The sequence below is a fragment of the Ochotona princeps genome, chromosome 26, assembly GCF_030435755.1.
Source record: "Ochotona princeps isolate mOchPri1 chromosome 26, mOchPri1.hap1, whole genome shotgun sequence".
NCBI classification, from domain to species: domain Eukaryota; kingdom Metazoa; phylum Chordata; class Mammalia; order Lagomorpha; family Ochotonidae; genus Ochotona; species Ochotona princeps.
This window is the reverse complement of record NC_080857.1, coordinates 2,657,290-2,679,866: the sequence shown is the minus strand read 5'-3', so window position 1 is coordinate 2,679,866 and position 22,577 is coordinate 2,657,290. Positions and strand designations below refer to the sequence as shown.

Genomic DNA, 22,577 nt, shown 5'->3' with positions numbered 1-22,577 from the left:
TTTTTTTTTTTTATTTATTTATTTTTTTTTTTTTTTTATTTTTATTACAAAGTCAGATACACTGAGAGGAGAAGAGACAGAGAGGAAGTGGAGCTGCCGGGATTAGAACCAGCGACCATATGGGATCAAGGCGAGGACCTTAGCCACTAGGCCACGCCGCCAAGCCCAAGAATAGCGATCTTAAGCTCACGATTCATCTCTGACAGCTTCCCTGTGTTCTCAGACGACACTGGATTGCCCCAGATAAGAGGGAAGGGGGCCTGGGGACAGGGGAGCTCCCTGCTGTGGCCTGGGAAAGCAGTGAAGGATGGCCCAAAGCCTTAGGGCCCTGTATCCGTGTGGGAGTCCCAGAAGAAACTCCTGGCTCCTGGCTTCAGATTGGCTCAGCTCCGGCTGTTGTGGCCACTTGGGGAGTGAATCAGTGGACGGAAGATCTTTCTCTCTCTGTCTCTCCTCTCTGTAAATCCGCCTTTTCAATAAAAATAAATAAATAAATAAAGAGTGTCTTCTAAGTCAAGGTGCAGACAATGCATCGAGTGTCAGAGCTGGCAGAGCGCCGAGGACTCCCCACGCCGAGCCGGAGAGTGGGTGTCCATGTTGGGGACACAGCGTGGTCTTCTTTCCACCCCAGAAGTGGACTTGGGGTGCTGGAGGAGTTCTTCCACTTGTGGTAGACACCTGTTTTCCAGCTGTGGCTTGTGGAGCGTCGCCCTGGTATCTGATCTGTGATTTAATTAACACCGCAGGCAGAGATGAATTACCTCAGGATGCCAATCTAGAAAGAACGTGGTCACCATTCCCAAGCCCAGCTGGTTGGTGGCAGCTCGGGCTATCTTGTCACTTCTCTCACCTGGCCCGGTGGCACAGGCAGGCTGCGCTGTGGGAGGAGCCCCAGCCGGCAGCTCGCTCAGCACCGTGCCAGCCAGACGGGCCCTGTGGGGTTAGGAGGGAGCTTAAACCTGTGCAGACGGCGGCGATGGCCAGGCACAGGCAAGGCCAGGTGGTGTCTCTCTCCAGACAGGCTGCCCGGCCCTGTGTGGCTGTCCCATGTCGGACAGCGGGAGTCATGACCTTCCTGGCAGGTGCGCTGACTAGCAGCCCGCCCTGTGCCACCCCATCTGGCCCCAAAGAGCCATCAGTCCCCAGGCAGGGTCTCATCTTAACGTGCTGGGTGTGGCTTGGCTGTGTCCACCTTTGCCTTCCTGTTTTGTAAACTGCGTGAATGAGTTGAAAGCTGCTCGTGACAGTAACTGCCAAGAGAATGAAGCTGGCACTTCACCGTGTTCTGTAACTCGGCCAAGGCCGCAGCGGCGGGTGGGAGGCAGCCTGGGTGGTGGCGGGTTTCTTAGGAGCCTGTGGTCCATCGCCAGGGGACCGATGTCCCTGGTGCTCACGGGGTTGCGCTTCTGTCTCTACAAGCTCTGCCTGCCTTGGGTGGGGCCGACTGTGTGGCTCCCCATCTTCCCCCTCTCCTTTTCGATCTGCCTCCTGGCTGGTCTCCATGCCGGCCGTGCCTTCCTGGATTGAGGTTCCTTTTCCGTCACTGTCTTCCGTTGCTTCTCTCTTCAGCATCAGGGCCGAGAGAGGGATCGTAGCTGGTCACACGTTCCTCGGGGAACCTGACGCATGGACGGTGAGCCAGCCCAGGCCAAGGCCCTCTGCGGCCTCTCTCTGTCTGCTGGCTTCTAGATGTTCCAAGGCTACAGCAAAGATCTGTCCACCACGCAGGCGAGCACTGCCCCTGGGCTGCAGGCCCGGAGGACCGGGTTTCCCACAGTGCTGCTTCACTGCACACTTCACTGCATTTGCCGCCTGCGTTTTCACTTTTGAAGTTTCACTTCTTTTTTTTTTTTAAGATTTATTTATTTTTATTGGAAAGTCAGATACACAGAGAGGAGGAGACAGAGAGGAAGATTTTCCGTCCGATGGTTCACTCCCCAAGTGACTGCAACAGCCAGCGCTGTGCTGATGCAAAGCCAGGAGCCAGGAACCTCCTCTAGGTCTCCCACGAGGGTGCAGGGTCCCAAGGCCTTGGACTGTCCTCAGCTGCTTTCCCAGGCCACAAGCAGGGAGTTGGATGGGAAGTGGGGCTGCCGGGACCAGAACCGGTGCCCATATGGGATCCCGGTGCCTTCAGGGTGAGGACTTCAGCCGCCAGGCCACGCCGCCGGGCCCTCAAGTTTCACTTCTTCCTTTGGAAGGCAGGATGAGTTGGGAATGGAGGCAGATGTCCGTCTCCCATCAGCTGCTTCACTCCCCAGATGAGACCGTCAGGGCTAGCACAGGCCGAAGCCGGAAGCCAGGAACTTGCTGCAGGTCTCCCATGCAGATGGCAGGTGCACAAGCACTCGGGCCCCGCCCCTGCTTCTTCCTAGCTACATTGGCGGGAAGCTGGGTCAGAAGCAGAGATAGGCGCCAAGTACAGGTGTCCCGGGCGGCAGTTCAAACCGCTTCAGCACCTGTCCTCGTGTCTTGAATCTGTTGGACACATAGTAGTGACGAGTGCTTTCGTAAAGGTCACCTGCCCTGTGTATCCACCTCTTCCTGTAGATGTAGCAGAGTAGGTGACGTAATAACGCAGGAATACGTGGGCTGTGCCAACACTGGGGGGCAGGCCTCGTGGCCCCTCAGGTGGTGTCACTGCTCCCAACACCTGCTCCCCCGCAGAGGGCCAGTTTCAGTCCTGGGAGTCAGGGGTGCTGGTCAAGTGTTGGGTCCCTGTCCCTGCCAGGGGAGACCCAGCAGGAGTGCCTAATGCTGCCTTCAGCCCAGCCCAGCCCTGGCTCTTGAATGCATTTAGGAAGTGAGCCAGGAGAGGAAGATTCATTGTCCTCTTCCTCCCCTCACCCCCCTCTCTGGGACTCTGCTTTTCAAATAAAACAAAGCAGTCTTTCACTGTCACGTCATATGCAGGCATATGTGTTTAGTTAGTGTTGGTCCAACATGACTGTTAACATGACTGTCCCGCTTCCATGTGTCCCTTTATTCCAAGCCAAGTAAAGCCATCAGAACTCATCTGCCAGAGCCCCTTAGACACACCTGCAGGGCTCCTCTCCTCCCCAGTCCTTGGTGGGGCCGACACCTAGACGAGCCCGCACACCCGCAGTCTGGGTACATGAAGCTCATGAGCCAAGCTGGCTCCCACACACCCACCGCGTGTGCAGCAGCTGTAAGGAACAGAAGTGAGCTCGCAGCCACAGCTGCCTCCAGGGGGCGCTAGGACAAGAGGGAGTGAGTTCACACTCCTGTTTTCCAATATTTAAACCTTTCATTGCTTGCAGCAATTTTTAAGCAAATTTTGGTTTAAACACTGAACAGCAGTGATGCGGCAAGCCCTTCCTCCAGGATGACTTGGCCAGGAAGCTCCCAGCCCAAGGCTGCGGGGAGACAAGCTTGCAGCTTGCAGGGTGCCAGGGAAGACAGCTGAGTCAGGCTTGCTGTCCGCCCGCCTGCGCCGCCGCCCCCAGCGTGCACAGTGGGAACACAGACCCAGAAATAAACCCTGGTGCTAGCAGCCAGAGCCACGAGGGCCACAGACCCTGCGGCACCTGTGGCCTCAGCTTCTCGAGGCGTTGCCGCGTGAGCAGGGGATGCCATGTGCTCTGGAATCAGACAGAGCTAAGACTGTAACCGAGACCCTCTGGTGCAGAATGGGGGCATCATGCCAGGCAGCAGCTTAGCCACCCCTCCACCCCAAAGCCCTCATTCTGTAGGTGACCAGGTGAAGGCGCGAGAAGGTGCGGGCTCAGCTCAGGCTCCTGGAACAAGCAGAGCTTGTGGCCAGCCTTGGAGCTGCCACCCCCTCCACTAGGATTCCCAGTGCCTACAGTGCCCGGGGAAGCCTTGACATGACTGGATCTGGGTCAGCCACCAGCTTGGAACAGCAGAGGACCTGAGCTGTACCGACTGCCTTCCCGGCAGCAGCTCATGAGGGACAGAGTGGTTTAACATGGACTGGGCTCCATTCTTACAGCACTGGTGCCCTGTGGAGGGCACCAGGAGGGTAGGCATCCATGGCCAGATGGCCAGCCCCAGGCTACACCCCTCGGCCCAGCATCTGGTCAGGTCAGCAGACACCACAGGACACCTGCCCTTGCCCTTGTTCACAGGGGTCCACCCTGCTCACCTGTGGCAGGGTCTGTCCTAGAGGCTTGTCCACCATCACGCCCAAGCCCCCACCTGCCAGCCTGAGGGCAGTGATGAAGGGTGACCCAGGCTGCTCAAGTGCAGAATCCTGCAGGTGTCGGAGCTGCCTGCTGATCTTCTCTCAAGGCTGCTCAGCAGCTGCTAGAACCCCACTCAGGTCCCGTGCCACCTCCACCCCGCTCTGAGCAGGCTGCCCTCGCACAGGCCCTGCTTCCAGGCTCTGCTCCAGCAGCTTTGGGAGCCTGACGCTCCCTGTGAAGCAGCCATCCTGTGCCTTCAGCATGTTTAACAGCATCCCTGTGCCTTCCATGCTGTGACAGCCAGGAGTGCCTCCAGATGCTACCCAGTGTCCCCTGGAAGACCAAGTCTCTCACACACGGTCAGGTGGAAGCACTGTCTGGCAGCACAGCCCAGGACAAGGCACAAGAATAGTGCCCACTTGTGAGAGTCTGCTGAGTGGTAGAAAGTGAGCAGAATTTTCTAGAAGCTAATGCATAACCCCTGGGCTGGCCAGCCTCGATCCTCTGCTCTTTCAGTCTGTAACAGTCCCCCCTCCTCACCATCTGCACCTCCCTGAGCTTACACATCGCCTCGCCACACCGTATTAGGTATCTGGCTGTGTTACATATATGACACGGAGCACAGAGATGTCATTTAGTAGACACCAACACGTATGTTAGATGAAGAGACTGCTCACGGAGGCCACAGTGCTCTCATGTGGGCAAACCGCAGTTCACCTCCCTCATCATTGGGGTCTGAAGGCTTCCAGGTAGGAAGGCTGGCATAGGGATAGCTGTTCGACCTTGTAGGGGGCCACATTCAGAGAGGCAGTGCAGGGCTGTGGCCTGGGCCTGCTGGCTTGCACTGTCCCATGCTGCCTGGTGGAGGGGCCCCAGTCAGCCACGATGCCGGTATTTTTCTGATCTCTTTGCATCCCGCACTGGGTAGATGAGTAAAACCAAACCCACTGGGGCGTCTGTGTCTGGGGTGTCTGTTAGTGGGGCATTGGCAGAATGAATCAATGAATTCTTGGAACTCGTTGTATGGGCACTAATGATCTTAAATGAGCTTGACAGCTGTTTCCTGCAGCCGCAGCCTGGATCTCATGAATGCCAGGCTTACGTCCAGCCTAATGAGGACAGTAGGTCACCCGGGCCCACCCCTGGCGGGGACACACTGCAGAAGGCCTGGTGGAAGCCCCATTTTTGACATTGAATGAAAGTGCTGAAGTTTCCAATTGAAGGGTTGCTTTCCACCGGAAGTCCTGTGAGCGTGGCAGTGTGGCAGTTGAGCCTGGAAGAAGCAGTATTGGGTCATTGACTCAAGCAGACCGAATGCTGATGAAGGACTTGGAGGGCAGGAGAAGGAGCCCTGAGTTCAGCCCCTGGGCCTTGCTGCCCACTCGGGTGGCTGCCACTGTTCCAGGTCCTCAGGCAGACCTCTGTTCTCCTGTGACATGAATGCTAAACCCAAGGTCAGGAGCAGCGTGACTGGGCCCCCTCGGTGGCCATGCCAAGCTTGGACAGAGGCTGTGCTTTGATAGACGTAAAACTGACGGAGAAAACGATGTTTTCACTCTGTCTCCAGGCCTGGCACACAGGACCTGCTCTCTGAAACATGGGCAGTCCCAGAACGGAGACGGAGATTCATGAGGCAGCCTGGGCGATAAGTAGCTCTCTGCTCATGCGCTTCAGCTTACCTGGAACCCACAAGCGTCAAGTTCACAGGCATGCATCACTGACGCCTTTTCTCTCCCTGCAGCTGCTTTTAGCAACAACCTGTGCCAACCAGTGTGCCCCCCATACCACCATTTCCTGATGACATCCCCCTTCTGATGGACCTGGGGCAGCTCCTTGGGCAGTTTATCTGTGTGGCCGGTCTTTGGAGATCTTTATTTCAACAGTTTTCACACTGAATTTTTTTTTTCAACAAAGATATTCTTTTTTAACATATTTTATTTTGTTTTATGGTCTAGTTCCATAAGCTCTGGGGTTGCCCATGCCCTTGCCCAAGGTCCCGCCCCCACCATTGATTTCCCTCTGGTTTTACAGTGGATGTCCTTCACGAACAGCCACGAGTCCATCGTGCTGCTATTGAAGTGCTTCCCGACAGTGTGGGCAGGCGCATTGTCAGGGCCCAGCATCCTACTGTTAGGATGTATTCAGTTCTTTCACCGGGAGTCCATCTCTGGTCTGTATGCACTTTGTCTCCATAGCCGAGCATCCGTCCCCGCTACACTTCCACTGTGTATCCCCTGAAATGCAGAACCAGTGAGCAGTCCACATCAGGGTGAAGATAACACACATGTTACAGAAATAAAAATGCATCACACCAGTGGCAAAAACAGGAATCAAAAACCTTTTTGTAGGAATAGATGCCTGTGTGTGACCCTTGTGGCACTGGAGGCTTTACCATTAATAACCGCAGCTTCATTATTCATGGTATGTAGCGAAACTGTTGAAATGGACATTTACAATCTCAGGTGTTTACAAGCAATTCCTCCTTGTGGATGATCAATTAATGAATCACAAGAACTTACTGGGAGAGATACAAATAACTAGGAATTGCGAAAAGATAAGATTCACCACAAAAACAATTAAATTTGACTCTACAGACCTGCAAGTTGGAACGAGCAAGAGCCATTCCATAAGAAAGCAGCCCCAGCCCTGCCAGCACTGGGACTTTTGATGGAAGTTATCTTGTATTAGCGCAAACATGTGGCATCTGTCCTTTTGGGATTGGTTCGTTTCCGTTAGCAGTATCATCTCCAGTTGGGCCCATTTGGCTGCAAATGATTGTATTTCATTCTTTTTAATAACTCAGTAGTACTCCATAGAACAGATGAGCCACAGTTTCTTCATCCAGTCCTCTGTCAGTGGGCATCTAGGTTGTTTCCAAGTTTTTGCAATTGTTGATTGTGCTGCAATGAATACGGGGTGCAAGTTGCTTCTCATGTATCAAGTCCCAGGTTCCCAGGAGTACAATTGCTGGCTCATATGGTAGGTGAATGTTCAGTTTCCTGGGTATCCTCCACACTGACTTCCACAGTGGCTGTACCAGCCTGTGTTCCCAACAGCAAACACTGGAAAAATTTTTAATAACTGATTCTCCTTCCACCGTGCTTATCCCTACGTCATGTGTCCATCTTGCTTCTCCACTTGTTAGTAAAATCTCATGATTAAAAACGTTTGCTGTCTGGGTTCTTTTCTGGTGATTGCAGTTCTCAGAAATAGCCCCGCCATGAGCATGTGGTTTCCTGGCAGCATTCCGTTGCCCTGGCCTTCGTCATGGGCATGTGCCGTGGACATCATGGGCATGTGCCATGGAGGAGCGTGGGCGTGTGCCGTGGTAGAGCGTGGGCGTGTGCCGTGGACATCATGGGCTTGTGCCGTGGTAGAGCGTGGGCATGTGCCATGGACATCATGGGCGTGTGCCATGGTAGAGCGTGGGCATGTGCCATGGACATCTTGGGCGTGTGCCATGGTAGAGCGTGGGCATGTGCCATGGACATCTTGGGCGTGTGCCATGGCCATCATGGGCATGTGCCATGGAGGAGCGTGGGCACGTGCTGTGGACATTGTGGACGTGTGCCATGGAGGAGCGTGGGCACGTGCTGTGGACATTGTGGACGTGTGCCATGGAGGAGCGTGGGCGTGTGCTGTGGACATTGTGGATGTGTGCTGTGGAGGAGCGTGGGCGTGTGCTGTGGACATCATGGGCGTGTGCCATGGTAGAGCGTGGGCATGTGCCATGGACATCATGGGCGTGTGCCATGGTAGAGCGTGGGCGTGTGCCATGGACATCATGGGCACGTGCCGTGGTGGAGCGTGGGCACGTGCTGTGGACATTGTGGACGTGTGCTGTGGAGGAGCGTGGCTGGGAGCAATGCACCTGTAGGTAGGGTGCCTCGTACTGCAGGTGAGGCTGGGCTACACTCCCCCTCCATGCACCACCCTGAGCTGTGTGGGACTCAGGCAGTGGTGAAAGATAAGTGGCAAGCAGTGGGACCTCCCCACGCTGTGATGGGGTGTGGTGTGCAGCCAAAATGAGAACATTGCGAGACAAAGAGGTTGCGGCAGCTCTGTAGTGGCTGCTGGAGAGGCCTCACGAATTGAAGGGCAGGCCCAGTGTGACTGCAGATTTGGGGGAGGAGGGAAAGGGCTGATTCAGGGGTGGGAACTGCCTGAGCCACCAGGATGTGTGCCCCCTAGGCACCTCCTGGACTTTCACCTTTCCTGCTACTTCACCATCTCCCAACTGTCTGTGTCTACAGAAAGGTCGCAGGTGGTGGCAGCTCCGACCGCAGCACATGCCTGCATCTGGCCGGCCACCCTTCATTTCCTGGCCCCGAGCTTCTGGGAAGAGATTCAAATCCCCAACTGCAGACAGATCCTTGGGTCCTCACACACAGCAGGGCATGTGGCAGGGCTGTCCTCTGTGGGGACCCCACAGGGCAGGTGGGGACAGCAGGAACCATGCCGTGTGCCTTCTACAAGGAAGAGATGGCTGAGCTGTGTCAGTGGACGCCTTTCAGGAAGCTCCCCGAGGCCAGAGCCGTGCCCTAGCCAATCGGGTTTTTCTTTCCTTCTTCGGAGCTGCCTGCAGTTGAGGCTCAGACTCGGCTCACGGCGACCCGGGGATCACACTAAAAGTTCTAGTGCAAGCCCGCTGGTAGGATTCCACGCTGACCCCACTACCTCCATTCTGTGCTCTGAGTCAGTGGGCCTCCTACCCGGGACACCTGCCTGCCTCATGCAAGTGCTGAGACGCCGGCAGCGGACAGGCACAACTTGTTTCCGTATTTCCTGGTCACAGCCCCTTTCATGGCCAACATCCTCAGCAGGTGGGGAAGAGCAGCTTCGTCTGTTCGCAGGAAACCAAGATCACAGAAGCGGGATGACTTTCCCAGGCCACACCGCACGTCTACCCACTCGAGCTGTGGGCAGAATGGCCAGGGGGTGCCCCCAGGCTCACTTCCAGCCCACTCTGCTTTGTTGTTGTTGTTTTGGAGGGGGCTAGGTCCGTGGGAAGCACCTCTTTGAGTTGAAGCCAGTACTGCTGTCTGTTGAGGATTTACTGGGTGCCTGAGGGTCCGATGCCCACTGTGTGTGTCGGTGCCCTGGCTCTGGACTCGCTCGCTGACCTCACCTGCATTCATTCCTGCTGTCACTATGCGCCCTGCACCTGTTAGATGCTTATCAGCGTGCTATGTGCCAAGCGCAAGTGATATTAGGCAGGGCTGCCTTAAACAGGAAGCAGGGGTTCCCCGCCTCACTAAATTGCCTCTCAAGGGTCCACTTCTCCTGTCTCTCCAACGTTCTCCATGGTAGGTCATAACTGACCTAGGAGCACTGTCCCTGTAGGGCCATCCCTTCCCCACCTCGCAGCAGAGGAAGGGGGATGGTGACGGGGTACCTGTCATGAACGCACAGCGGGCCAGGACCAAGGAGAGACGGGGGTCATGTCTCAGCCCAGCCTGCTTGGACATCTGTCTGCGTCTTTGAGCTGCCCCTGGTCTGCCCTCGCCTTGTTGGAACCGGCTGGTAGGGCTACAGGAGCACCTCCTGGGGTTTATTCATGTTGCCCACTTAGCGAAACCAGTAGCAGACAGCTATGACGTGTGAGGACAGAAGAGTGAAACTGAAAGGCACTTTCTCACGGTGAAGGTGTCTGTGCGTAGGCAGACATTAGGAAATGCAAAGGGTCTCTTCCTGTTGCCATCGTCAGCTTCCGCTTCTCCCCCCGACAAAGTCACAGGAATGATCTCTCATGATAAATGAGGTCACAGTGAAACTGATGAAGTCCTCGAGGGATGTTGACGGGCACACAGGATGCTGGCTCCTCACCTCCCTCGGCATTGAGCACACGGCATGGGTCTCCAACTGGGGAGAGAGGAGGAGTACCCAGCGTGGCCCACCATGGTCCACCATGGTCTGTGCCTCCCCTGACTGTCCAGTCTTGGAGCACACGGTCAGGCCGCAGCTGAGAGGCTCAGAGAGCTCAGAAGCAGGTGCCAGAACTCGAGACCACCAAAACCGCTGGACTCAGCAGGGCAGGGACCTGAAGAAGATGCGGCTCTAAGATGGGCGTGTGAAGGCACACCAGGCCGCGAGTGAGCACTCGTAGTGCAGGTGTGTGGGGACAGAAGGCCCAGCAGAATTGGCCAACAGCGGGCCTTAGAAGAATGTGGCCCAGAGGCAAGGCCATGCTGGGAGCTGCTGGAGACCCAGGGTGACCACAGGCGAAGACGCCTCACCGAGCCACCGCAGCCTTCGGTGGAGCAGTCTCACCACAGCCCCAAGACTGCGCCCGGGGGAAGGAGGCCATGTCCTAGGGCCAAGTTCAAAATCACAACAGAACATGAAAGCTAAACCAAACTTGATAGAGCCTGAGCACCTGCCAGTTAATCTACCTGCCTACCAGGAAGCCAGTATAACCCAACATCTCCATACTGTGCTAACAGTGCCCAGCACATGGCCATCACTCAGAGGCCATATCCAAAAACGTGAGCCGACTCTGCAGGGACGTAGGCCCCAAGGTGACCCTGGCTTGGAAAGAGCAGGCATGTCATCTGGGGCTTCCAGAAGACAGATGAAGAGTAGACAGATGGGAGATCACTGTGGAGAAATGAGCATCTGAAACACTTATCACGTGAAACAAAATGAGAAATTCATCGAGTGAGAATGCTAATTTTTACAATTTACTCTATGAGATTGAAAGTGATCAGAGGAGGAGGCGTTTGGCCCCACAGTCAAGATCAAGATGCCCCTGTTCGCTATCGGGGCACCTGGCTTCCGTACCTGTCCTGCTTCCGACGCCAGCTTCCTGGTCGTGTGCCCCTTGCAGGAAGCAGCCGTGGCCCGTCACTGGGTTTCCACCACCTGTGAAGGAGACTTGGCTCAGCTCTTCCCAGCACTCAGCTCCAGCCACGCACAGCTTTAGCCACTGCCCGCATTTGCAGAGTAAACCAGCAGTGGGAGCTCACTCTCTTTCACTCCTCTCTCCTCTCTCTCTCTCCCTGGTTCAGTGCGAAATCAAGATTTTCAGTGAGGCAGCAAGATGAACACAGGATGGGCTGCAGAGCCCCAGGAAAGCAACTGAACAAGGAGGTCAGCGCGACGGCAGTCCGAGGAGTGCGGCCGCTGGGCGGGCAAGCTGGCTGAGCTGTGCCAATCCAGGAGACCCAGAAAGCCCGTAAAGCCGGCTCTTCACGTTCCTCGGGCCTGAGGACAAGCAAGCTGTTCTTCAGTGGAACCTGGGATATGTTGCTGATAGATCTGCTGGACAAGGCATGCCAAAGCAGCTTCCTCAGCCTGAGGGGATACCAGAAAACCTAGGGGATCAAGCGGATCAAGGAGAACAGAAGAGAAACGTAGAAGACGTGCGAAAGGCCTGGATCTTCAGGTCCTTATGCACACATCGAGGCCGGCACTGTGGCATGGCTGGTAAGGTTACTGCCTGCAGTGCCAATAGTCCATATGTGCACCAGTTTGAGTCCTGGCTGCTCCACTTCCAATCCTGGTCCCTGCTTGTGGCCTGGAAAACCAACAAAGAATGACCCAAGTGCTTAGGCCCTTGCACCTGTGTGGGAGACCTGATGAAGCTCCTGGCTCCTGGCTGTTGTGGCCATTTGGGGAGTGAACCTGCAGATGGAAGATCTCTCTATAACTCCACCTTTCAAATAAATAAATCTTATACATATATGTGTATGTATATGTGCATCTCCGTGTAAGAGAGCCATGGTTGATTCATGTGCGCCGTGTCACAGGAATGACCATGAGAACATGGTCTTGCAGCTGCAATGCTCTGCCCTTCCGACTTGGTGCAGTCAGCACCTTCGGTACACAACGAGGTCCATCTGTCGTGATCCGTAGAGAGACCCCTACATGCTGAAGAGGGACAGAAGCTCAGAGGACGAACTCACGTGAAATTTGGAAAACGGGTTCATGGCCCCCAAGACAGGAAAGAAACAGGAAGCAGGGAGAAAGGCCGCGGCACCGAGTCCTGTTGCGTCAGGGACGTGAACTGTTACCCAGACAAAGCAGGATCGTCAGACCGGATGGAGATGCAAGTGGCAATCACGGCTGTCTACAAGATGCTCTTCAGTACAGGTGTGGTTGGCTTGACAGCAAAAGGAAGGGTTACAGACAGCGTAGGGCCACTCCCTCCCCAGGTCCTCAGAACCCGTGGCCAGGTGACCTGGCATACCACACGCATCCTTGAAAACAAGAACCTGTCCTGGCTGTGGCCAGGAGGGCCAGTGTGAGGCTCCGCTGGTCGCTTATTTTAAAGATGGAGGAAGCAGCCAGAAGCCAGAGAATACGGGCGGAGCGTGGCAGCTGGGAAAGGTTGAGGGAGCGTCCTCCCTCTGCTGGCAACATCTCACCAGGTGAGACCCAGGAGGTCCATGCTGGCCTTCCGATCACCTGTCATCTTGTGCCTAAATACAGTAACAGATGTATTCTTCCCAGCAGCTAAGCTTGTGGTAACTTGTTACAATAGCACACAAGCAAGGAGGTTGGAGAGAATGTCCCCAACAGCTTGGAAAGCCATGAAATCAGTCCACAGCCATGGCTGGTTACTTAAGGCCTGTCTCTTGGCAACTGGGAGACAAGTTAGACAAAAGCAAACATGGCGGAGTAGCGCCTGGAAGTTCTGAGCCGGAGCTGTTCCCCACCTCAACCTGGACAGCAACTCGGAACCAGGGCCAGCGCAGAAGTTGGCAGTGGAACGTGCTCTCTGACCACGGAAGAATAAAGTCAGAAATAAACAGCAGATGGAGGAGCGTGCCAGACATTCCAGAATCACACAGAACACTTCTGGATAATCCACAAGAAAAGAAGCCACCACCAGAAGTACATGAAAAACATTTTGAACACAAAGGTGTGAGACTTGCAGCCAGGACCCTCTTTACAGGGACATGCGCATGTGTTTAGGAATCGCCAAAAGGTGTTTGCAACATTGAGAGCGTGTTGGCCCCCGACGAGCTCTCACCGTCCGTGACAGCCTGAAACCCGTGTGTGCTGAGCTTGCCTCTTCCTTTGGAGCTGCTACCCCTCACTTCATAGCCTGGACTCCAGCAGCAGGGGTGCCTCCTTGTTGGGATTTCGGGGCCTTTTGAGGCGAAAGCTTGGGAATGGGAGGGCCCTGTGGGTACAGGCAGCCCAGGCCTTACTAGCCCCATTGGGCAGTGGATGTGTGAATAGCAGCACCAGCTTCCAGCTGCGGCTTTGCTGTCAGCTCCGTGGAAGTGCAGATGTGGCCCCAGGGACGTGACCACTTAGCCTTCCCCCTCTGCTCACGAAGCGCCCTGCTCCCACCCTGCACGTGCCATGGCACTGGGACCACCTGCTCCCCGAGCCCTCTGCAGCTGGCTCAGAGCTGCAGCCAGCTCCCCAGCCTGCCCCGTCCCTGCTCATGTCGCCCAGGTTCCACTGCCCTCACAGGGAGTGCTCCAGGCTGAGGTCGCAGGCCCTGCTCTGGCCTCCCAGCCGCCCACACGGCCCAGCTCTGCGCCGCCAGCCTCTTGCTTCTCTATTTTTTACCTGGGTTTCAGTTTTTAACTTGGGCTTGTTTCCCCTTTGTCTCTGGTTCAACTTCCTTTTCCTGTCTGGTTTTGAGCAGAGTCTCAAAGGCAGTCGCTGTGTTCAGTGAGTCCATCCTCCTCGGTCAACCCTGCCTGGCCCCGTGGGACCCCCCACGTACAGCCTTCCCGCCATGGCCACAGTGTGAGTAGGGGACCCGATGGGGCAGGGGACCCGCATGGTGAAACCTGCTGGTGCACCAGCTGAGAGCTGCGGGACCAGAGGGCCAGGGGCTGCCTAAGCCTACACACCTGCCAGTTGGGGACCGAGTCCCCCAGCACTGGCCTCAGGGACTTCCACGCCCCGGGCCAGTGTCTGGCTTCTGGGTCAACAGGCCTCAGAAGGTAGCAGGCTGCTCAGTCTGCAGGGGGGCGGGGACCCCATGAGGGCGGCTGGACAGCCCAGGCGTGCTTGGTGGATTGCTGACTAGCTGCAACTTGAGGAGGCTCAGGAGCCTGGGGTCATGCCGTGGGCCATCGCCACTTGGCCCCAAGACAAGCCATCCTGTGTATGGCCTGTGCCGCCTGCTCAGGATCCTGTGGCCCCAAGGAGCCTGCAGGGTACGGGATGCTGTTTGTCCTCCAGGGTATGGGCATTTCTTAGCTGGATTCCTTACAGCTTGCTTTGCGACTTGGCACACAGCAATAATCAGTCCCTCACCTTAAACCTCACTTCACAGTTCCCCAGGTACTGTTTCGCCGCTTTATTTGATTCTTTCAAACTCCCATCCCCTCCCACCCCCATCCTGGAGTTAATGAGAAAGGGGTGCCCGCTGCTGCTGGGTACCTGGGAAACTTGAGGGCTTGCCCAGGGCTGCAAGACTGGTTACCGGACGCCTGGAACCAGAACTCAACCCAGTCGGCCCTCCAAGGTTGTGAGTTGGGAACATGGCGTGAGAGGTGCAGGCAGTGACACCGTCAGGACACTCATGTCTGCGCTCGAGGTCGGCTGTGGCTCCTCACCTCAGCCTCCTGTGACATGCTGTCCAGGAGGCAGCAGGTGGTGGGCCGAGCTGGGCACACGGGAGGCAGGGATTGAGTGCTGCCTCCTCGCTCGTGCTCGGTCACTCTCCTACTGTCCCTGTCTCTCAAGCCAAAATGGAGAGTCAGCCCATTCTGGACGCAGGTCCAACTCGGTGCACAGCCTCTGGGCCAGTTCGGTTGGTTGTGGGCCTGCTTTCTGCCCCTGGCAGCCAGTTTTCCATCACTGTAGCAATTTTCCTTTTGCTTGAAAGGCTCCGCTGGTGGAGCAGAGGCACACCGAACACTTTCTATTTCCAAGTCTGCCTCAGTTGCCCATTCTCTTACGCAACATTCGCACAGCTCATGCTACCCCAGCCATTCCCGGTGGCAAAAACCAGTCAGGAGTGACGGGACGGAGCGCGGGCAGGGTGTCTGAAAGGCTGTTGAGAGTGTGGACGTTGTTCAAGTTTTTCGTCATGCAAGGCCCACTGGTGGTGCGTGGGTATCCCGTCCCCTGCCTCTTTCTGCCTGACTCTTGTCTTACATGTTACTGAGGACAAAGACGGGGTGCTGGTGACCTTGAGCTCTGCAGCCCACAGCTCTGGTTCCCACCCCCAAGTGCACGGATGAGGTGGGCCGGGTCGATGGTGGGTGGGTCAGTGGCCACCCCTGCTGTGAGGTGGGCTGCACTGCCCTTTTTCTCCCACTGACAGGCAGGGACGTAACTTCTGGATCCCTGGGCCGCTGTGGTGCCAGGGTGAGGCCCTCCAACGGCCTTAATGTCTTTACATCTCGCTCCAATTCTGACCACCTGTCAGTCAGGAGCCCCTTCTCTGTAACTCTGCCTTTTGAATAAATAATTTTATCTTTAAAAAAATCACAAGCCCCAGGGACCCAGAGTTTGCGACAGCGGCTCGTGTTAGAATGTATAGGTTGTGTAAGGGTTGAGTAGACCATATGTCCATGTTCTAGCAGACAGTTTCCCAAGGGTGGCACTCTATGGTGGCCCTGGCAGAGTGTGGGAAGTGCTGGGGGCCAGGTTTGGACTAGTAGCAGCTGGCTGGAGGGCTGACCCTGTCCCTCTGGACTGCATGGGGAGGTGGAGCCAGCTGCCACACACATGGGACGCAGAGGAGGGACACTTTGCACGCGATCCGCCAGCTGGAGTGGAGAGAGGGCCAGGACAGACAGGAGGGCTGTGGGCCCAACCCTGAAGCTAGGCCTTGCCGGCCCGAACTGGCTTGAACACTGCCATGTCTAGTCAGCTGTGGAGATCCTCGGCCCAGGCCACTGTTTGCAGTCCCTTAACCCAGCAGCTTCCAGAACGTGGTCAGGATGCTGACCCGCTCAGGGCTCTGTGTGACAAAGCCTGCTGCTAACAGTACCGACATGCTTGCCTCTTTGCCCCTTGTCTCCTGAGGGCACAGGGCAACTCCCCAGGGCAGCATGTCACCGAGCAAGCTAACGTGCGCATGCTGCTTTCTGCTTGTGTTTTCATCTTGCTAAGCGGGAATGGCCCTGGCGTGCACACACACAGGGCTCCTGGCCTCCTCCACATAGCTCATGGGGATTGTGCCCACAGCACATGTGGAACAAGTCACTGCTAGGCTCAGGCTGGCACTGGGGAGTGCGTGGGTACAGAAGAGCTGCCTCAGGGCCCCCGCTCAACCAGCAGTTCCGTGGGGTGGAGCCGCTTCCTGGTCTGAGGCGTGGGAACCTTCCCCCGGGCCTGAGAAGGAGCTCAGCAAGAATTTAAGTCAGCTGTGAAGAGCAGAGCCCTTGCACGCCTGTAACCCTTACGAAGTAAAGTAGGTGATCATCCTGGAATGGCTTTCCTAATCCCCAGGGGAAAAGGGACCTTCTCCCCAGAGCCCCCAGTGCAGCACCCTTGACCACCCTTGCCTGGTCTGGCAGCCTGCTGTTGCATGCCCTGTGTGCCATCCCTCCTGAATTCAGTCACACGGAACAGTCCAGAATAGGCCTGGATTCTTCAGCAAGAAACACCATCAATAAGTAACAACAACAAGTCCTACTTTCGAAAAGAGGAACCGAGCCAGGAGTGCCGACGGGGTCCTCGGATCCGACACGGCAGAGACGCTGTTTCGGAGTGTGTGGAGTCCTCGTTGGAGTGATTGGTAATCACTGACGATCTGGGCTGTAACAGTACTACGTCAGTGGCCTGTTTAGAGCCCTTACTTCACAGGAACGTGTGCTCGTCCACCTGGGATTAGAGCTCAGGAGGAGAAGTGGGTAACTGGGTGGCAAGGGTGTACATGGAGCAGGTTTGTGCGTTGGAAGCTTTCCAGAGTGGGAAGCTGGAGAGGAGAATCATGTCACAACAGCCTGAGAAAGTGGATGTGGACTGTTCTGCCTTGCTGAGAGCAGGACGCCCACTGCAGGGCGAGACGCCAGGACTGGGGGCAAGCCCAGGCTGTCTCCCACTCTGTGCGGGACACTGGGCAGGTCACTAGCCTGATCAGCTTGGGCAAGCCTGTGGCTCCAGGTCTATGTGTCTCAGCGCTGAGTGGGGACTTGGTGGGGCAAGCATTGGCGACAAGTGGCCAGGCCTGGGCAATGACAAAGCTGCTGAAGCTCTGCCTCCCCGTGGCCACGCCCCGTGATCCGTGGTAACAGTGGGCAGGCACTCTTCGCTGCACACTTGGGATGCAGTGCCTGCGACAGGGCTGTGCAGGCATCTGTCCCTTCCCCTGAGGACAGAGGATGGGCCCTCCAGTGCACCGCACACATGGCAGTGGGCGGCTGTTGGAGAGCATGGCCAGGCCCAGCGTGTCCTTCACAGATGGTCAGGGAGTCAGTGATGGGTGAGCAGGTACAAGCAAGGCGTGGAGGTTCTCCATGGCGAGGTCCACTTGAGGTCGGCCATGGAGAGGCGGTGGGTCTGTCAGGACCAGAATGGCTTCCACTGAAGACAGGAGGGAACAGGGCCTCAAGGGCCTGCCCAGGTGGTGGCTGGAACCGGAGCTGGCTCGCACCCAGCCTGGCCCTGCTCCTTGAGGCTCACACCGTCACCCCGTTGTAATTCCTGGGAAGGGTATGGGAAGGCAGGGCCCTTGGGGTCACAGCTGTAATGACGGAAGAGCCAGGACTACTGTTGGCTGGAGCACTGGCGGGGAGTAAGAGGCGCCGACCTGGGCAGTGGGAAGGAGGCGAAACAGACACCCATGAACACAGGGAGGTGTGCCAGAGATGCCCAGGCCTCTGGCTCCAGACCCAAGTTGGGGCCCTCTTGGTTTGGACCTCGTGGAACCCCACGTCTCAGTCATGTCCCAGGGCGGGAAATAGGGTCCCGGAGCTGAAAGAGGCTCAGTGTGAGGTGTGCCAGTGTAGGAGCATCAGGGCACCAGTGATGCACCAGGCCCAGCCCAGGCGGTGTGAGCGCTCCACCGGGCCCACTTCAGAGACGTGGATTCCCACAGTAACTCTGGAAGGACCCCCTGAGGCTTGATGACCACCGTGCCTGATTCTTAAAATACACAGAGCTCCATCAGAGAGCCATGGACATAGAATGAGAGAAGAGGAAATTCTGGGTGATTCACCCTGGGGAACATCAGGCAAGCCGGGCATACTGACTGCTGTCTGGCACTTCCAGCAGGCTGGCAGCCTTCCCTTGGACCCCAGCTCCAGGAGCCCCGGGCAGAGGGGAGCAGCAAGATGCTGGAGGAGGTGGGGTGGGGGCCACACTGGGGAGGAGGGAGCCAGGGACAGAGCTGGGAAGCACCCTGGACGTTGTCCAGATGGATTCCCAGAGACCGAAGGCAGGCTCCAGGGCAAGCTCGGACAGTGATCCAGTGGTGGGAGGCAGACGAGGCCAGAGGGCAGCGGGCCCCTGGTGCTCCCCTAGACACCAGCTCTGTAGTGAGAGTGGGAAAAGGGGCTCTTGCAGGGCAGTCCCCAGGCTGTGGCCCCTGTGGGAAGCCCCTTGGTCATGGGCCAAGACAGAGGCGAGTGAGTGTGTCTGAAGGGCATGGCCAGCTCTGGGCACTGGGGCCGAGACCCACGGTGCCAGTTCTGGGATGACCAGCGCAGGGACCATGGGTCCGGCCTCTCCCTGGGCCTGAACCTGCACAGGTGGCGCCAGGGGCAGCAGGTGGCCACCCTCAGTGCTGCTGTCTCCCTGCGTGCAGTCCCAGGCCACGGGGAGGCAGGGAACACACGGGTCGCCTGTGTCGGCTGCCCTGGCTGGTGGTAGTACATCCTCGGAGGCGAGGCATAGCAGGTGGTGGATGAGACGTGTCCGTGACACCCAGTCCCCACATGCCCGGCTTCACAGTCACAGGGGTGTGTGTTCACCAGGCAAGGGGTGGGGGTCTACAGCGATGGCATTTATGACGGGGACATCAAGGAGCCCGCAGGCAGGGCATGAAGTGCTGTGCCAGAGACAGAAGTGAGCATGGTGCTGCCTGCAGGCCAGGCCATGGCCTGGCAGGTCTGAGGCCCCTTTCTCCTCGGGCCTGGGCCCACGGTTAGCCCTGCCCCATGCTGGGTACACTGCTTTTCTCGCCTTTGGTGAAAGTGTGTTCTCTCCTTTCTGGTTTTGTCGTGGATGCCAGGAGCAGCCTGAAGGAAATTTGAACGTTGGGCAGAATCCAAGATGACTTCCCCTTACCTTAAGATCAGAGCTAGGAGGAGCAGGGGGGCGCAGAGGCTCTGGACCGACAGCTGGCAGCCGCGGGCCCAGCAGGTCCCCGAGGGTGGGTGAGCGTGAGAGAGGGACTGATTTCAGGCCACAGGGGCGGGGCCGTGAGCTTCTCTTGCAGTCAGCTTTGTCTTCCGCTGCATCTGTATTTTCTTACCTGGCACCCAGGAAGCCCCTTGATGAGTCTGAGGGTTGTAAGCAGGAAACTGGGGGCCGAGGAGGGGTGCTGTGCTCAAAGTCCAAAGTCCCCTGCCCAGTGTGCAGTGGGGCAGCCCCGGGCCTCCCACCTCCACCTATGCTAGAAGGTGCACAGCCCACCGCTTTTTAAAAAACACTCGCTTACTCAGTAAATGACACTTTAAAAATATTATTTGGAAGAGTTACAGAGGTAATAGAAAGAGGGCCTGGTGCAGTGGCTCAAATAGTGAATCCTCCCCTTGCAAGCACCAGGATCCCATATGGGTGCCATTTCATGTCCCGGCTGCTCCACTTCCATCCAACTCCCTTCTTGTGGCCTGGGAAAGCAGTGGAGGGTGGCCCAAAGCTTGGAAACCTATAGCCACATGGGAGACCCAGAAGAGGCTCCTGGCTCCTGGCTTAGGATTGGCTCAGCTCCAGCCATTAAGACCACGTGGGGAGCGAACCAACAGACAGAAGATCTTTCTCTGTCTCTTTCCATCAATCTGATCTGCCTTTCCAATGAAAATAAAATCTTTAAAAATGAAAATAAAGAATTCTTTAAAAAAAAGAAGAGAAAGAAGAGGAAGAGAGAACCTTGCATTTACAGGCTCACTGCCCAACTAGCCACAGCGGCCAGACCTGAGCCAGGACAGAGCCAGGAGCTTCGGAGCTTCCCCGGGAGCTGGAGCAGAAGTGGAGCAGCCACAACAGGGTCCTCGGGGATGCCGGCGCTGCTTGCACATTTGCCAGCACCAATTGATACTTTTTTTTTTTTTAAGAAAATGCTAACTTAAATAGCAGATGCTCAGCCCAGCCAGCTGGCCTGTAGGACGCTCATCAGGGATCCCATGTGTGGGGTCCTGCATGTTGATCTTGTAAGTGATAGCAAAATAAGCAGAGAGCGGCATGTCCTGTGCACATGGGGGAAGGCAGGGGCTTTGGTTAACCATGAGCTTAATTCAAACCTGAAATGTTAAAAACAACTACAGAGATGTGGGAGCGGCCATGGCTGTCATTATGATCAGAATAGTGACTGTGTGTCAGTGTGGGCCCAGGGCTCACTCTGTCACCTGCTCCCTCTACTGACTCAAACCACAACCCCTCCCGCAGGCTGCTCTGTGCATACCTCTCAAACCTGCGTCCCTCACCTGAAATCCCATGTCCCCTCCCTGGCTTGGTCTGCGGCAAGAAGACTGCACACGGCCTTCTCCTGAGAACAGTGCCCAGCACCCCTGCCCCTCCAGGCTGGCCAGGCTTGGGGACTCTTGTTCATGGCCAGTCGGAAAATTTAGTAGGCTCTGTACCCTAGCTGTGCGACCCTAAGCCAGTGCCCACTCCCGCATCCAGGCGAGGATCAGACAGGGTCAAAAGTTGTGTCCAGGGGCCAGGCGCAGTATCCTAGTGGTTAAAGTTGTCGCCTTGCATGCTCCAGGATCCCATATGAACTATGGTTCGTATCCTAGCTTCTCCACTTCCCAACCAGCTCCGTGCTTGTGACCTGGGAAACAGTCAACAGTCCAAAGCCTTGGGACCCTGCCACCCGTATGGGAAACCCAGAAGAAGCTCGTGGCTCCTGGGTTCAAATCAGCTCAGTTCCAGCCATTGCAGTCACTTGGGGAGTAAACCAGTGGACAGAAGATGTTCCTGTCTCTCCTTCTCTGTGTAAGCCTGACTTTCCAATAAAAATAAATAAATCATTTAAAAAAGAGGAAATTTTAAGAAAGATAAGGTTATATCCATGCGTGGCCACTGCCCAGGACCCGAGAAAGCAAGGGCCTCTCACACAGCGGCTGCTGATGCCCGCCGAGACCTCTGTAACATGCCAGCCAGCAGCAGGCTGCGCTCCTACCCCGTCCTCTGAGGTTGGAGTGCTACCCCACTTCCCCCTGCCCTGGAGTCTTCCCCTCCCGGTGGGGTCTGGAGCACACAGCACACGCCCACCACTATCACAGTTAGAACTGCAGCGAGCAGCCGGTGACCAGGTGGCGATGCAGTGGCTGTGGTGCTTGGGGCCGTGTGAGCAAGCACGGGGCATCATGTAACACATGAGGGCAAAGCCAGACGGCAAGACACTTCAGAAAGTTTGCAGGGAAATGGAAGTGTTTATTTTGGTATGGAATCTTTTTTTAAATCCATACTTAATGCTTTTTATGGTTGCTTTAAAAAAAAAAAAAGATTTATTTATTTTTATCGGAAAGGCGGATATACAGAGAGGAGGAGAGGCAGAGAGGAAGATCTTCCGTCTGATGTTCACTCCCCAAGTGAGCGCAATGGCTGGAGCTGAGCCAATCCGAAGCCAGGAGCCAGGAGCCAGGAGCTCTTCCGGGTCTCCCACGCAGGTGCAAGTCCCCAGGCTTTGGACTGTCCTCGACTGCTTTCCCAGGCCACAAGCAGGGAGCTGGATGTGGAGCAGGGCCGCTGGGATTAGAACCAGCGCCCATATGGGATCCCGGTGTGTTCAAGGCGAGAACCTTAACCACTGCGCTATGGCTCCAGGCCCTATGGTTGCATTTTTTTTTAACCTCTGACTGCTCCATTTCCATTCCAGCTGGGACCTGGGAGGCAGTGAAGATGGCCCAGGTGATTAAATCCTTGCCATCCACACGGGAGACCCGGACGGTGTTTCCAACTCCTGCCTTCCGACTCAGACTGTTAGGGGTATCAGGAGTGAGTCAGCAAGATAAGCCCTCTCTCCCTCTGCCCTCTACCTTTCAAATAAAAAAATAATAATGCTTAGGGCCTGGTGCAATAGCCTGGTGGGTAAATCCTTGTCTTGTACATGCCAGGATCCCATATAGGCGCAAGTTCATATCCCGGCTGCTTCACTTCCCATCCAGCTCCCTGCTTGTGTCCTGGGAAAACAGTTGAGGACGGCCCAAAGCTTTGGGACCCTGTACCTGCACAGGGGGATCCAGAACCTCCTGGCTTCAAATCAGCTCAGCTCTGGCCATTGCAACCACTTGAAGAATGAACCAGCAGATGGAAGATGTTTTTCTCTGTATCTCCTTCTCTCTGTAAATCTGGCTTTCCAAAAAATAATTAAATTAA

General features: G+C 56.1%; 1 protein-coding gene across 4 annotated transcripts in view; it reads left to right on the top strand.

Annotated features, from left to right (window-relative positions):
• The window catches only part of EVL (Enah/Vasp-like), an 83,062-nt gene that overhangs the window by 21,179 nt on the left and 39,306 nt on the right, over positions 1–22,577 (top strand). Inside the window, exon 1 of one of the 4 annotated variants that reach the window (XM_058655241.1) lies at positions 13,720–13,874. The exons of the other annotated variants lie outside the window; for them this stretch is intronic. Within the exon in view, the coding sequence (XP_058511224.1) occupies positions 13,864–13,874 (11 nt within the window). The 5' untranslated portion in view covers positions 13,720–13,863. Of the gene's footprint in view, positions 1–13,719; positions 13,875–22,577 lie in introns of those variants that run through there. 4 annotated transcript variants of the gene reach the window in all.